The sequence below is a fragment of the Erpetoichthys calabaricus genome, chromosome 18 (genome assembly GCF_900747795.2).
Source record: "Erpetoichthys calabaricus chromosome 18, fErpCal1.3, whole genome shotgun sequence".
Taxonomy (NCBI): Eukaryota; Metazoa; Chordata; class Cladistia; order Polypteriformes; family Polypteridae; genus Erpetoichthys; species Erpetoichthys calabaricus.
In genome coordinates this window covers 75,133,293-75,149,103 of record NC_041411.2, presented here as the reverse complement: position 1 = coordinate 75,149,103, position 15,811 = coordinate 75,133,293, and the positions used below count along the sequence as shown (strand labels likewise).

General features: G+C 43.7%; 1 protein-coding gene across 1 annotated transcript in view; it reads left to right on the top strand.

Moving 5' to 3' along the window:
• Positions 1–15,811, top strand: part of dnah12 (dynein, axonemal, heavy chain 12) — a 182,417-nt gene that overhangs the window by 15,759 nt on the left and 150,847 nt on the right. The window contains exons 9-14 of the mRNA XM_028824412.2: positions 875–1,070; positions 2,290–2,478; positions 6,437–6,593; positions 9,684–9,775; positions 10,998–11,176; positions 11,343–11,478. Of these exons, the coding sequence (XP_028680245.1) occupies positions 875–1,070; positions 2,290–2,478; positions 6,437–6,593; positions 9,684–9,775; positions 10,998–11,176; positions 11,343–11,478 (949 nt within the window). The remainder of the gene's footprint in view (positions 1–874; positions 1,071–2,289; positions 2,479–6,436; positions 6,594–9,683; positions 9,776–10,997; positions 11,177–11,342; positions 11,479–15,811) is intronic.

Below are 15,811 nucleotides of genomic sequence, written 5' to 3'. Positions count from 1 at the left end.
TGGTACCGACGCCCAGGAGGAGTGGAGGAGGGCTTGTGCCTCCTCCAGGACACGAGGGGGCGTCCTCCCTGGTTGTATTGGGGGCCACGGGTTCAGAGCTTGGAAGCTCTACCCTGTAGGGGCCCGTGGCCCCTCCCAGGAGGTGCCCCAATGCCTTGGGAGTGTTGGCCCTCAGTACTTCTGCCACACCGGGAAGTACTGGGGGGAAGAGACTTGAAGACACCCGGTGGACTTCCGGCTTCACCATGGGAGCTTCCGCCACACAGGGGTGTGGCTATGAGCCCTCAGGATCCACCTGGAGTCCTTCCGGGGGGAATAAAACGGGCCACCTCCCTCCAGTCAGGAGCGAGAGTCAGGTGGAAGAGGACGAAGCTTGGTGGAGAGGAATGGAGGCGGACCAGAGACTGAGAAAGGCATTGTGCGTGTGGCCAGGACTTGAGGGGTGATTGGTGCTGAGGCACTGGGTATGTGCACTATATATTGTATAAATAAAAACGTGTGTGGTAAAACCATCATGTCTGCCTGTCTGTGTCCGGGCTGTTCCCCACACAGCTAACGCCTCGTTTGTGGTGAGAGTACAGGAGCAAAAATGGCTGCCGTCGCATCATGAGTGGTGGTTGGAATGACTTCCCTGTCCCTATGAAAAGTGCTTTGAGTATTAAGAAAAGCATTATATAAATGTAAAGAGTTATTATTATTATTATTAGACACTCCATGTCAAAATAATTCAGTTATCACCATTTGTAAGTGTATTTTTTTTTTATCTTTCAATGCATATTTCATACATTTGTAGAGTTGTTACATTTTCTGGTGGATACAGAATTAAGAGTGCACTATATTTACTGAAGAAAATCTTCTTTGTTTTTGCCCCCAGGAGTCAGGGGCCAGTGGAGTGTGAATCCCTGAAGAATGATGTGGTTCTGCAGAGTGAAAAAATGGAAGAGAAGATCATGAATTCCTGGTACCCGAAAGTGATTCATCTGCTCACCGAGAAAGACACGTTAAAAGAAATCAAACAAGACCGACTCGAATCTTTTTTGAACTGCGCCTCCGCTCTGCTGTCCAATCAGGTATGGAGCGCCATTCTCTGTTAGGCAGGTTAAACGCTTTTTTAGTTTCTCGTATAGGGAAAGTAATGTAATCGCCCAAAGATTCGATGTCGAGATTTTGATGGATTCATCAAAATCTCGACATTTTAGACCTCCCGAAGTCCGAAAAATACCTTTTTTGGAATTATGCCTGTCTATGTGTGTAAACACTTGAGTACGCTTTCACTTTGGTCAACCAAATTTTACATACAAGTATTAGGCACAATATGAAGATTTCTATCAACTTTTGAGTTATTTCCACGTACTGGAAGTAGTACTTTACCTTTTATTCATGCAGCTGCAGAGTCCGATTTGTTCAACTTTACTTTTATAATAATTATTCAATATATTTTTAATTTTACTGGACTTGTTGTTGATGGTTCTTTACTGTACATAATCAATCCATTATCCAACCCGCTATATCCTAACTACAGGGTCACGGGGGTCTGCTGGAGCCAATCCCAGCCAACACAGGGTGCAAGGCAGGAAACAAACCCCGGGCAGGGTGCCAGCCCACCGCAGGGCACACACACCAAGCACACACTAGGTTACAATATAGAATCGCCAATCCACCTAACCTGCATGTCTTTGGACTGTGGGAGGAAACCGAAGTGCCCGGAGGAAACCCACGCAGACACGGGGAGAACATGTAAACTCCACGCTGGGAGGACCCGTGAAGCCTAACTGCGAGGTAGCAACGCTGCCCACTGTGCCACCGTGCCGCCCTACTGTACATAATATAAAGATATAATAATTGTCTTGTGCTTTACTACTCAAATACCCATCCCCATATCTGAGCATATGCGAAAGTCGAGGGGAGACCACTCCCGATTATTTTTTCATGCTGTATTTGTAATTCTGGAGGTGTGCCTAGTAAATGTAAGTGAATTGGATTAACAAATGTGCCATCTTGCCAGGTTTCTGAGGGGGTGTCACTTGTGTTCTGTGTACAGAGAGTGAGCGGCTGTGCTCCTGCTGAGTTTTGTGTTTTCACCTCGCTTGTAGATCCGATCTCTAACTGATTCCATCTTTTCACAGCTTCCGCCGTTGAGCCCATTGCTAGCTTGAAGGCACCAATGTTTATTTCTTATACTAAATAACAGTTTTCTGATCACTTGAGTCCTTATGTATCGAATCTTGCAGATAAATCATTCTTTAACAGTATACAGGTAAACTGTGTTTGTACTCTTCTGTTTTGCAGTTAAAAGCCCTCATTGTAAAAACCGTTGAGGCCTACGTGAATCTGTTCGAGCCTTTAAATCTCGACGAGGTGCCGCTGTTTAAAATGCAGCTGACCTTCGATGACGAGAAGATGGAGTTCTACCCAAGCCTGCAAGATTTAGAAGAAACGGTGTTGTTCGTGTTACGCCGCATCACAAACACAATGCAGGTGCGTATGCTTGGACTTCATTGATGCATTGCGGTTCTTGTGCTGACGACAGAATAAGAATAAAGAAATTCTTCGAATCTCCTCATGTGAATTGTGAAAGCCTTGTTTAGCTCCAGGTCTGCAGGGATAACTGGGCTATCCTTCTGTCTTTCGCAGTTTTAAGGGTTGAGAGGTCTGGAGTCGGTGGAGACCTTAAGACCCTTAGGCTTCACCCTGCACTTACAGACTTCTGGTCGTACCACCTGTTGTTGAGACTGTTTGGGTCCCTGTTGCAGGCCTTTGTCTCACTGCCTTGGGTTTAACCTCCCTAACCTGATTCAGGCCACAAAAATGTAAGAATCTGGACCAGTGTCTCTCAGCCTTTCTGGTGTTGGAACCCACTTTTTTCCCTTGTAAATGGTTTCATAAGCCCACCAAGGGGATCACCTGAGCAGGTGGAGGGCCTCCTTGGTGAACTGAGATGTTTTTTCCAGGCACAATTGTTGGGTCCACTGCCACGACCCACCGGTGGTAGCACACGACCGACCCAGTGGTTGAGAAACGCTGATCAAGACCAAATTAATAATATTAAAAATACAAAGATTAAATGCAAAATACAGGACGATTCTAGTGTGCATGGCCCCGGGTTACGATGTATTACTGTCTTAATAATGAAGCAATCCAGACAAAATAAAGATCAACACTGAACGTTTTTGACTTGTTTGTGAATGAAGTGGATGACCGTGAGATCATCCATCCATCCATTTTCCAACCCGCTGAATCCGAACACAGGGTCACGGGGGTCTGCTGGAGCCAATCCCAGCCAACACAGGGCACAAGGCAGGAACCAATCCCGGGCAGGGTGCCAACCCACTGCAGGACACACACAAACACACCATGCACACACTAGGGCCAATTTAGAATCGCCAATCCACCTAACCTGCATGTCTTTGGACTGTGGGAGGAAACCCACGCAGACACGGGGAGAACATGCAAACTCCACGCAGGGAGGACCCGGGAAGCGAACCCGGGTCTCCTAACTGCGAGGCAGCAGCGCTACCACTGCACCACCGTGCTGCCCACCGTGAGATCAGTGAAGGTTATTTCCAGCAAGATGGAGCAACCTGACAAATGTCAGCTCGTAGCATGGCACAAACTGAATCGTGTTTTGGCAATTGGGTCATTTCAAAGAGACTATGGCCACCTTGATCCCCGGACGTGTCACCTTTGGATTACTTCCTTTGGGGAGCGCGGAGAGGAAAAGTGTGCAAGAACAAGCCTTGTACACTGGAACAATCGAAAAAGAAATTGGTGCCATCAGCCCTACAATGCTTGCAGATACCCCTTTTCCAATATGGAGCGTCATGTCGATCTGTGTTTGTAAGAAGAAGGCGACCATTTCCAACACCGAATGTGATTGGATCGTTGACACACCTATCAAGGAATGCACTGTATATGTATTTAATTTCTATCGCTTCATTATTATGTGAGTAACACATTTAACTCTTTGGGGGGGGGGAGGGGATGGCCTGCTCATTAGAATCTCCCTGAATAAATAATAATATTCTTACAACAGTTCAATACAGATGAGCCAGGTTCAGACCTTCCTTTGTATCTTCAGGATGGTTTGTCTATCGTTTTAAAAGTAATTCTCCTTAAATCAAATGGTTCCAGTCCTCCTCCTTTTCACTTTATCTTCTGTCGCACCCTGGACTTTCCCTTCTGAGGTGGTATAATATTTGAAATAAGCTGTTTTCTTTTTATATTTAACAACCTATTATGCATATCATTAAAATATGCATTTCTTTATATATTATATATATATACAGTACTGTGCATTTTGTAAATTGATAACAATAAACAAAGTGAGCGAACAAAAGAAAAATCTAAATCAAATCAATATTTGGTGTTCCTACCTTTTGTCTTCAAACCAGCATCAATTCTTATCGGTCCACTTGCACAAAGTCAGGGATTTTGTAGGATTCTAGTCAGGTGTCTGATCAACCAATTCTACCAAACAGGTGCTAATGACCATCAATGTCACACGTAGGTTGAAACACAGTCATGAACTGAAACAGAAACAGCTGTGTAGGAGGCTTCAAACTGGGTGAGGAACAGCCAAACTCTGCTACCAAGGTGAGGTTGTGGAAGACAGTTTCATGTCATGGCAAGATTGAGCACAGCAACAAGACACAAGGTAGTTCTACTGCATCAGCAAGGTCTCTCCCAGACAAAGATTTCAAAGCAGACTGGGGTTTCAAGATGTGCTGTTCAAGCTCTTTTGAAGAAGCACAAAGAAACGGGCAACGTTGAGGATCGTAGACGCAGTGGTCGGCCAAGGAAACTTAGTGCAGCAGATGAAAGACACATCAAGCTTATTACCCTTCGAAATCAGAAGATGTCCAGCAGTGCCATCAGCTCAGAATTGGCAGAAACCAGTGGGACCCAGGTACACCCATCTACTGTCCGGAGAAGTCTGGCCAGAAGTGGTCGTCATGGAAGAGTTGTAGCCAAAAAGCCATACCTCCGACATGGAAACAAGGCCAAGCAACTCAAGTATGCACGAAAACATAGGAACTGGGGTTGAGAGAAATGGCAGCAGGTGCTCTGGACTGATGGGTCAAAATTTGAAATATTTGGCTGTAGCAGAAGGCAGTTTCTTCGTCGAAGGGCTGGAGAGCGGTACAATAATGAGTGTCTGCAGGCAACAGTGAAGCATGGTAAAGGTTCCTTGAACGTTTGGGGCTGCATTTCTGCAAATGGAGTTGGAGATTTGGTCAGGATTAATGGTGTTCTCAATGCTGAGAAATACAGGCAGATACTTATCCATCATGCAGTACATTCAGGGAGGCGTATGATTGGCCCCAAATTTATTCTGCAGCAGGACAACGACCCCAAACATACAGCCAAAGTCATTAAGAACTATCTTCTCCGTAAAGAACAAGAAGTCCTGGAAGTGATGGTATGGCCCCCACAGAGCCCTGATCTCAACTTCATCAAGTGTGTCTGGGATTACATGAAGAGACAGAAGGATGTGAGGAAGCCTACATCCACAGAAGATCTGGGGTTAGTTCTCCAAGATGTTTGGAACAACCTACCAGCCGAGTTCCTTCAAAAACTGTGTGCAAGTGTACCTAGAAGAATTGATGCTGTTTTGAAGGCAAAGGGTGGTCACACCAAATATTGATTTGATTTAGATTTCTCTTTAGTTCATTCACTGCATTTTGTTGATTGATGACAATAAATGATTAACACTTCCATTTTGGAAAGCATTCTTTGTTTACAGCAGTTTTTCACACCTGCCTAAAACTTTTGCACAGTACTGTATGTGTGTGTGTGTGTGTGTGTGTGTGTGTGTGTGTGTGTGTGTATATATATAATATATATTCATATATATTCATGACATTAGTAGTCTGAGTCACAATCTGCTTCTCGCAACTGAAGAGGGCACCGTGGCGGATGTTTGCCGACTTGCAGACCAACCACAAGCGTTACCTGAGAGGTAACCACCCATACAATTAGATTGTTGCTTTTGAAATTAAAGTTATCTCTGTTCCGAGTGTTAACTGGATGATAACATACAGTACATATAAGACAAACACATTACTGAGTCTTCATTGTTTGTTTAATTTATTTTTATTTTTAAAGTTGTGTTTTTTTTTTTTTTTTAAATTATATTTTTCTCAATTACAAAAAAAAAAAACACTTTAGTTTCCTCCCGGGCAATGCTGGGTATTTCAGCTAGTAGTTGCTATTTACTTATTTCTAATTACATGTATCATAAGCTTCACACTTTTATCCAAAAAGCACTGTTATGCATATTAAGTATTTTAAAGCAAGTGAGTAACAAAACAGTTAATTTTTTTCTTAAAAGCTATGCAGGAAGCTGAAAATCTGCTTAGTTCAAGATTTTAAGCAAATCTTATCAAGAAAGTAGTAACCCAGATCCAATTTTTTTTTTTTTTTTTTACTTCCTCAGAAAGTTCAAACTGTGACATCTTGGCTTTCAGAAGGAAATGCCATTGAAGTCCTGGATGCCAAGCTTGACAATGACATCTTGAATTGGGCCTTGTCAACTTTAAGCAGCTCGGTCAAAAAGAACGTCAAGGGTCCGAGCGAACACCTGAAGAGCTACGGCAAGTTACTCTGACTTTCACTGTTTGTTTGCCCCCTCAGCCATCTGTAATGCTCCCCATCTCTGAAGTCTGTATGCCCTGCTGTCCTAAAGTGTGGCCATAGCTGAGATTTTATGTGATTAAACAATAGGGTCTTCATCGCATAATCAAAGTACGATAAAAATGAGCAAACAATGAGAAGGATAAGTAGCAAATTCAAATGGGGAGAGGCCAGCTGTGTATCTTTTATCCGATGTTAATTTATTTCATTGAGTTAGCTGCTATTTCCAACTGTTACTTTTTCTAAACTGTTCCTCACTTGTCCCCATTGTCAAGCTTGCGTTTGTTCTGAAAATATGCTGATACATATAGATTTATAAGTTACTATATAATAGATATGTAAGGCACTATATGATAGATAGATAGATAGATAAGGCACTATATAATACATAGATGGATAAAGTGCTATATAGCAGATACAGGTACTATAGCAGGTACTATACAACAGATAGAGGGATAGATAGATAGATAGATAGATAAGGCAGTATGCATCTGTATTAGGAATTTGTCATTTTTCACATACTCCAGCTTACTCTCCAAAGAGTTTTGGGGTCAGAGTGCAGGGTCAGCTATTTGTACAGCACACCTGGAGCAATTTCAGGCTAAGGGCCTTGCTGAAGTGCCCAATGGAGTAACATTCTGTTTGTCAATGCCAGGATTCAAACTGGCAACCACTGAGTTATCAGCCCAGATCCATTAGCCACAGAGCCACCATAGATAGATAGATAGATAAAGTACTATAATACACATATAGATAAAGTATAGTGCCTCATCTGTTTATCTATTGTCTAGTGCAACAGTTACATAGATAGATAAACTACTATATAATACACAGATAAGGCATATACAATAATTAGATAGATAAATAAGGCACTTTACAACAGTTACATAGATAGATAAACTACTATATAATACACAGATAAGGCACTATATAATAATTAGATAGATATAAGGCACTATAAAACAGTTACATAGATAGATTAACTACTGTATAATACACAGATAAGGCACTATACAATACTTAGATAGATAAATAAGGCACTTTACAACAGTTACATATATAGATTAACTACTATATAATATACAGATAAGGAACTATACAATAATTAGATAGATAAACTACTATATAATACATGATAAGGAACTATACAATAATTAGATAGATAAACTACTATATAATACACAGATAAGGCACTATACAATACTTAGATAGATAAATAAGGCACTTTACAACAGTTACATATATAGATTAACTACTATATAATACACAGATAAGGAACTATACAATAATTAGATAGATATAAGGCACTATAAAACAGTTACATACATAGTGCCTTATCTGTGTATTATATAGTAGTTAATCTATCTAATAGATAGATAAGGCACTATACAATAATTAGATAGATATAAGGCACTATAAAACAGTTACATAGATAGATTAACTACTATATAATACACAGATAAGGCACTATACAATAATTAGATAGATATAAGGCACTATAAAACAGTTACATAGATAGATTAATTACTATATACTACACAGATAAGGCACTATCTAATAGATAGATAAGGAACTATGTAAGAGTTACATAGATAGATAAGGTACTATATAATAGATCTGAAATACACTATCTATGTAATAGAGAAACAGATGTGAAAGCCTCTATATAATAGACAGATCTATTATATTGTCCCAAGGTTAAATTAAGTTTTCCAGAAGCTCAAAAAAATAAATAACTAATTAAATCTAATAAAACCAAACAACAATTCCCCTAAGCACACATAACATCTCCTGGAATGGATAACCAAGAGCTGCTGGTGTCACTAACGTACTGGCTTGCAGGTGGCAGTAAGATGAGGTCAGGCCTGGTCAGATTAGCACCACAGGTTTCTGTTTTAAGTCCTTCGTATTTGTGTAGAGCAGGTTCAGCTTGTAGTGTCCACAAATGCTTCCTGCCCAACAGACACTTGATTCCTTGTTTCAAGTCGCCAGTATTCAGAATGATTCATCACTAAGATGTTAGTAAAGTGTAAATCATTTTCTGTTGCTGGATGATGTAACTTCTCTCCCTGGGCTGTAAGAGGATGGATTCAGTCCGCATTTCAATGTCCTGATTGCACATTTTAGTTTTTCTTGTACTCTGTTCCCTTTTCCATCATTGCACGTTCACAAAATTCTCCAGTCCCCTTCCTACTTTATCCACTCAGTCTGATGAAACCCGTCCAACATAAAAAAGTGTTTCGGAAATAAGAGTACATCCACAGTACCTGAACTTGCCGAAACTCTCTATGAGATGTAACACTTCTATTTCTTTCATATAAGTTGTTAGAACATTTCTATTATGATAAAGGAGACACAGTTACATGGGTTAATGGTTATGTCCTAGAATTTAAACATTGCATTTCTTTGAATAAATGATACACGACTGCTTCCACTGCGTCTCAGTTAACAAAGTCACTTATAGAGGGCTGGCCCTGCCCTTCAGATTGTGGTGCCAGTCCTCGCGTGTCATTTAGATTTTCTTTATCAACAGACTACCTCCTTATTTCAAAATGACACCACGACTCTCATTAACAATCATTACGTTGTCCAAATATTAAAAGTGTATTTAAGACTGAAGCTGGGAATCACTTCTTTATGCAAAGAGTTGTGGGAGTCTGGAGCAAACTACCGAGACATGCAGTTGAAGCAGAAACCCTGACAACCTTCAAGATGGATTTGAATGAGAGACTGGGGACAGCTGAGCTATGAGCTAAAGAAACAGGCTTGATGGACTGAATGGTCTCCTCTCGTTTGTCAAATTTCTCATGTTCTAAGTGTCCTGTTCATTTACTGCTCTAATATTTAGTTCACTTCCCAGCTAAAGAAACTTACTGGGGGCTCAGTTCTTCAGGTGGTCAAATTGGGCTTGGATAGTATTGCCACCCCAACCCTCCAGCTAAAGCCTGTGAGTTCTTGCGATGCAAAGCTTACCAGCCTTCACCCTACCAAATAACCCTTCCTAGTACAGTATTTGCTAAATTTATTTCTTTTCTTTTTTCTTCCTACAGTGAATAGATATGATTGGCTAGTAAACGGCACTGCTCTGAATCGCGTTGAAAAATTTTTAGCAGAGAATCGCACATTTGACGAATGCACCAAGGTAAGTTGGTAAAAGGTAAAGAGTTGAGGTTCTTTATGGTGCATCTGTGTTAACATGTTGGCCATGCCACCTGCACTTCAGAAGAGGTCACCCACCTGAAGCTAAGCACGTTCAGGGGTCCAGGGATTACTTGGATGGGAGACCATCTAGCAAAATCTTGGGTCAATGCTGGAAGAAGTGTTGATGAGGCTCTGTGGTCCGAATGTGGATCCCAATGCCCCCGTACGCTGACAGGGGCACTATGCTGTAAAAATGGCAGCGTCCCTTTGGATGAGAAGTAAAACCGAGGTCCTAACTCTATGTGGACATAAAGGATCCCTGAGCATCCTTCATAAAAGTAGAGTTTATCCCAATGTCTTGGCTAAATTGCCCACCACAATGTAGTCATTCCGGCCCCTGTGGACACTAGAGGGTGCTCATGCCACCCCAGACCTGACACAGACAGACGTGGGCACAAGTTCAGCACCCACCTTTTTTATTCTTCCATGTGGGAAACGCTTTCCCTCATTTCCCACCTTCACAGCACAGTTCATAGCACAAATACAGTGCACAAAGCACGCTTCTCTTCTTCTTTTCTTTCTCTCTCTCGTCTTCTCTTCTGTCATCTTCCACTCCTCCTAGCGGGCTTTGTCCTTTGCCTCCCAACTCTGGCCCCTTTTAATAGGGCACCTGGAAGTGCTCCAGGTGTCCCAACGACCTTCTTCCGGCAGCACTTCTGGGTGTGGAGGAAATGCTGCCACACAGGGCTCAACAGTTCCTGCAGCGCCCCCTGGCAACACCCATGGAACCCAGCAGGGCTGCTCCAATCTCCAACTGCCAAGGAGCCCTGTGGGAGTCTGAGGCACCACTGCAACCCAGGGGGGCTGCCACCTAGCACTCTGGGGGGATGTAATGCCCTGAATAAGCTCTCTCCCCCTGTACTTCCACTCTCAAGGCGTCCCGGCTGGGTAAGGGCCCCGGTCATCCACCACACCCCCTAATCATCCCCTGTCCCTAACTTGCTCTCTCTCTCTCTCTCACTTTTTTTGGACAATGACAATTTTTGGGTTCTGTGAGTATTATCTTTATTTAAACAGAATAAGGAAAATGCCTGACCTAAATATTAGGCCATGGCCATTTCAGAAAGTGCGGCTTTTGATTTTTTTTTTTTGTTGTGTGTCTCTTGACTGTATGGATGCTGTGAGCCACCTAATTGTGCATTCTGTTTGGTCTTCCTTTGTAGTTTATTGAAGAGTTTCACGTGCTGGCCAAAGAAATCTCAAGCCTGCCCACACTGGCAATTTTTGAAATTATTCACTTGAACTGTGACGACCTGAAACAGGGCCTGGCGCAAAAGGCCAACAGCTTCGCCAACACCCTGTTACAGATGCTTGTCACACGATTCCGAACAGAAAATGAAAAGTAAGTTTCCATTTGTGAGGTGCTACATAACTGAAGGAGGCGAATGATTTTAAAGCTTGTCCGTGTTTAAACGATAAGCGAATATTTGACATTCGGTGTATTATGTGCCGGGCTTGACCGAGATGCTACTTGTTCTGTTGTGGTCTTTTTGTTTTTCTTTCTTCAGCATTTGTAATTGCTATGAAACAATCAAAGAAAAAATCCTGAAGCAACCAGATTCAACTGAAGAAATGATGGAAATAATCGCTTATGTGGATCGTGTGAAACGTGTTGACATTCGAGCGCTCAATGAGAGGATAACGGTAAGTCCGCTTGAAGGTCAGCCTAGACAAAGGTGCTGTTCATACGTTTAAAATGAAGTCCTCATAGGATCCCCCCAGAGTTGCTGGATGTCATGGCCGGCCTGTACACTGGTACTGTGAGTGTTGTGCAGAGTGGAGTCAGAACCTCTGTGTTTTTCCCAGTTGATTCTGGGGTTCATCAGGGGTGTGTTTTTGCTCCTACTCTGTTCAGTGCTTGTATGGACTGTGTGTTGGGCAGGTCGTGGGGTCCAGCAGCTGTGGGGCATCTGTTGGTGAAGAAAGATTCACTGATCTTGACTTTGCTGACGATGCTGTGATCTCCATGGAGTCAATGGAGGCTCTGATTAGTGCGCTCGAGAGACTGAGCGAGGAGTCTGAGGGTCTGGGCTTGCGAGGGTCCTGATAAAAACCAACAGCCAGGACTTTAATGACCTCTTGGGCACAGAAGTGTGTCTGTCTGCGGAGGGAGTGTCGACCTCATCGAGCGGTTTACTTACCACAGCAGTGACATTCATGTCTCTGGTGACTCTTCCTATGTAGTCAGTAGAGCATGGGGGGGCCATGAGGTCGCTGGAAAGGGGTGTGTGGTGCTCTCGATATCTCTGCAAAAGGACGAAGGTCCAATGAGTCCTTCTGCTTCCTGTCTTGTTATATAGTTGCAAGACATGGATGCTATCCAGTGACCTGAGACGAAGACTGGACTCCTTCAGTACTGTGTCTCTTCGGAGAATCCTTGGGTACTGCTGGTTTGAGTTTGTGTTGCTCATGGAGTCCTGAATTGTGTTGGAGCACTAGTTATGGCACTATAGCCATGTGACGTGATTTCCTCGAGGGTGACCTGGCTCACGGGACCTCAGTGTTGAGAGCCCAAGTGGCTGGACCAGGCCAAGTGGTCGCCCACGTAACATAGCGGCTGTGGAGCATCTATGGGTGAAGAAAGATTCACTGATCTTGACTTTGCTGACGATGCTGTAATGTTCGCGGAGTCAATGGAGGCTCTGATCGGTGCACTCGAGAGACTGAGCGAGGAGTCTGAGGGTATGGGCTTGCGAGGGTCCTGATAAAAACCAACAGCCAGGACTTTAATGACCTCTTGGGCACAGAAGAGTGTCTGTCTGCGGAGGGAGTGTCGACCTCGTCGAGCGGTTTACTTACCACAGCAGTGACATTCATGTCTCTGGTGACTCTTCCTATGTAGTCAGTAGAGCATGGGGGGGCCATGAGGTCACTGGAAAGGGGTGTGTGGTGCTCCCGATATCTCTGCAAAAGGACGAAGGTCCAATGAGTCCTTCTGCTTCCTGTCTTGTTATATAGTTGCAAGACATGGACGCTATCCAGTGACCTGAGATGAAGACTGGACTCCTTCAGTACTGTGTCTCTTCAGAGAATCCTTGGGTCCTGCTGGTTTGACTTTATGTTGTCTCTGGTGACTCTTCCTATGAAGTTAGTAGAGCATGGGGTGGGATTGTGCTCCCGATATCTCTGCAAAAAGATGAAGGTCCAAGACTTTAGAGTCCTTCTGCTTCCTGTCTTGTTATATAGTTGCAAGACATGGACGCTATCCAGTGGCCTGAGACAAAGACTGGACTCCTTTGGTACTGTGTCTCTTCGGAGAATCCTTGGGTACTGCTGGTTTGAGTTTGTGTTGCTCATGGAGTCCTGAATTGTGTTGGAGTGCTAGTTATGGCACTACGGCCATGTGACGTGATTTCCTCGAGGGTGACCTGGCTCACGGGACCTCAGTGTTGAGAGCCCAAGTGGCTAGACCAGGCCAAGGGGTTGCCCACGTAACATAGCGGCTGTGGAGCATCTATGGGTGAAGAAAGATTCACTGATCTTGACTTTGCTGACGATGCTGTGATCTCCATGGAGTCAATGGAGGCTCTGATCACGGCTCTCGAGAGACTGAGTGAGGAGCCCAAGTTTCTGGGCTTGCGAGTGTCCTGATCAAAATCAAGATGCCAAGCCTTTAATGACCTCTTGGGCACAGCCATCAGCAGTGTGTCTGTCTGCGTATAGAGTGCCCACCTTTTTGAGAAGGTTTACTTACCACGGCAGTGACATTCATGTCTCTGGTGACTCTTCCTATGAAGTCAGTAGAGCATGGTGGGGTCATGAGGTCGCTGGAAAGGGGAATGTGGCGCTCCCGATATCTCTGTATCTCTGTCTTGCTATATGGTTGCGACACACGGACACTATCCAGTGACCTGAGATGAAGACTGGACTCCTTCAGTACTGTATCTCTTCGGAGAATCCTTGGGTCCCTCTGGTTTGACTTTGTGTTGCTCACGGAGTTCCGAATGAGGCACATGACCTGCATTGTGAGGGAACGTCAGTTGCAGCACTACAGCCATGTGGCAGGATTCCCTGAGGGTGATTAGCTCACGGGACCCCAGTGTTGAGGGCCCAAGTGGCTGGACCAGGCCAAGGGGATGCCCACGTAACACCTGGCTGCGGAAGATAGATGGGTGGGATTGGACCGTATGTCTACCTCCTGGTGGGGGGGGGGGGGGGGGGGGGGGTTGCCAACCAGGACCCCGAGCTGTTTCATCATGTGGTGGGTGTGGCAACACGCTGTACCAGTGCATGCTCCCCAACCTGACCTGACCTCATGTGGGACTTGCTTCTACAAGTCAGTTTTGGTACAATTCACGGCGTTTTTCAAGTAAATATTACTGGAATGATTTCTAATTGTTAGCCTGATCTCGTATTCATGAAAGAGGGTGACATAAACGGTACGGGGCTATGCTTTAATCCCATCCCGAGGCTGGCTTTGAGTGCTGATCTTAAGTAAGTAAAATTTATTTATGAGGCGCCTTTCACAGATATGATATCACAAAGCGTTGCACAATAAAAAACACATAAAAGTGCCATCCAAATATAACAAAGCAAGAAAAAGAACAAACAAAATAACAAGAACAAACTAATAAAACAAAACGTCCAAGCAGAGACCACTCAGCTATGTTCAAAAGCCTGCTTAAACTAAAATTCTTACTAAAAGAAAATCAAGTAACTCAGCCATACGCAGTGCCAACAGAAGGCCATTCCAAAGCCTTGGCACAACTGACTGAACCGCACAATCCCCATGTAGCTTGAGTCGGGTACGAGGCATGACTAAGAGGCCCTGTTGCCCAGACCTCGGTGCCCGGCATGCTGTATGGTGATGCGGGAGGCCAGTGATCTACTTGGGGGGCTTGTCCGCAGAGATCTCTATAGGTAGGCACAAACAAATCCTGTAATAAACTGGAAGCCAGTGTAGTGCACGTGAGATGGGAGTGACGTGCGTCCTCCGACTAGATAAAGTTAAAAGCCTAGCAGCTGCATTCTGGGCTAACTGTAGCCAGGAAAGGGAGAATTTCTCCAGATCAACATGCGAGGCGTTACAGTAGTCTAGACACACGGAGATAAAAGCACATAGAGGCATTTCCAATTCTGGTCTCGAGACTACGGTCCTCAATTTTAGAATGGTTTCTTGAATGAAAGAAACGGGAGCAGCTAACAGACCTTACATGTGAATCTAGGCTTAGCGACTGATTGAAAGCAACCCTCAGATTACAAAGAGACGGAAGCCATCTTGAGACTAACCTCGGAGTGAAGCCATAGGGGAAACAACAATTAGAACCTCGCTCTTTCCTGAGTTAATCTCCAAGTAGTTATTACAAAGTCAGTCAGACAGCAGTCAGTCAACCAAAATGGACACATGTTTCATTCTGATTAGGTTGAAATGAGATCTAAAGCTGTATATCATCCACATAAAGGTGATACAAAATGCACTTAAAAGAGTTTATAATCCGAGACGGAGGTATGATGTACAAGGTAAACCACTAAGTAGACTAATCTGGAGTCATCTCTGCAAGCATTTTTTAAATATAGCAAATTGACAGAAGAAAAGAATTACAAGCTTCTTCACTCAAAGCCTAAGCATTCATGGTTGGAGTTTAACAAAAGGAGTGGACGGCTCTATAATGGCACTTAGTATCCTAAGGGACTGTCCTGTCACATCGCTGTCTAATACATGGGTCGACTGATTTAAAGATAAATAAGGGGACTATCGGATAGAGTGATAATTGTACAAGCGCTCGCCAAGTGAACACAAAACAAAACTCTTCAGCTCCACGTGACGTGTCCCACAGTGTTAAGTACTCCAGTTAGCCCTCATGTTCCTGTAGCGTATCTCGTAGTCTTTCTCTGTTGTCGTCTGACAAAAGTTCAGCATTTTCTGTGCTTCATTTCAATGGGTGAAAGACTCTGAGCGATTTTAGGAAAATACAAAAGGCTTCTGTTTGGTTGGACTGCTCTCCTAAAAAGGGACAATCGATATCGGAGTCCAGAA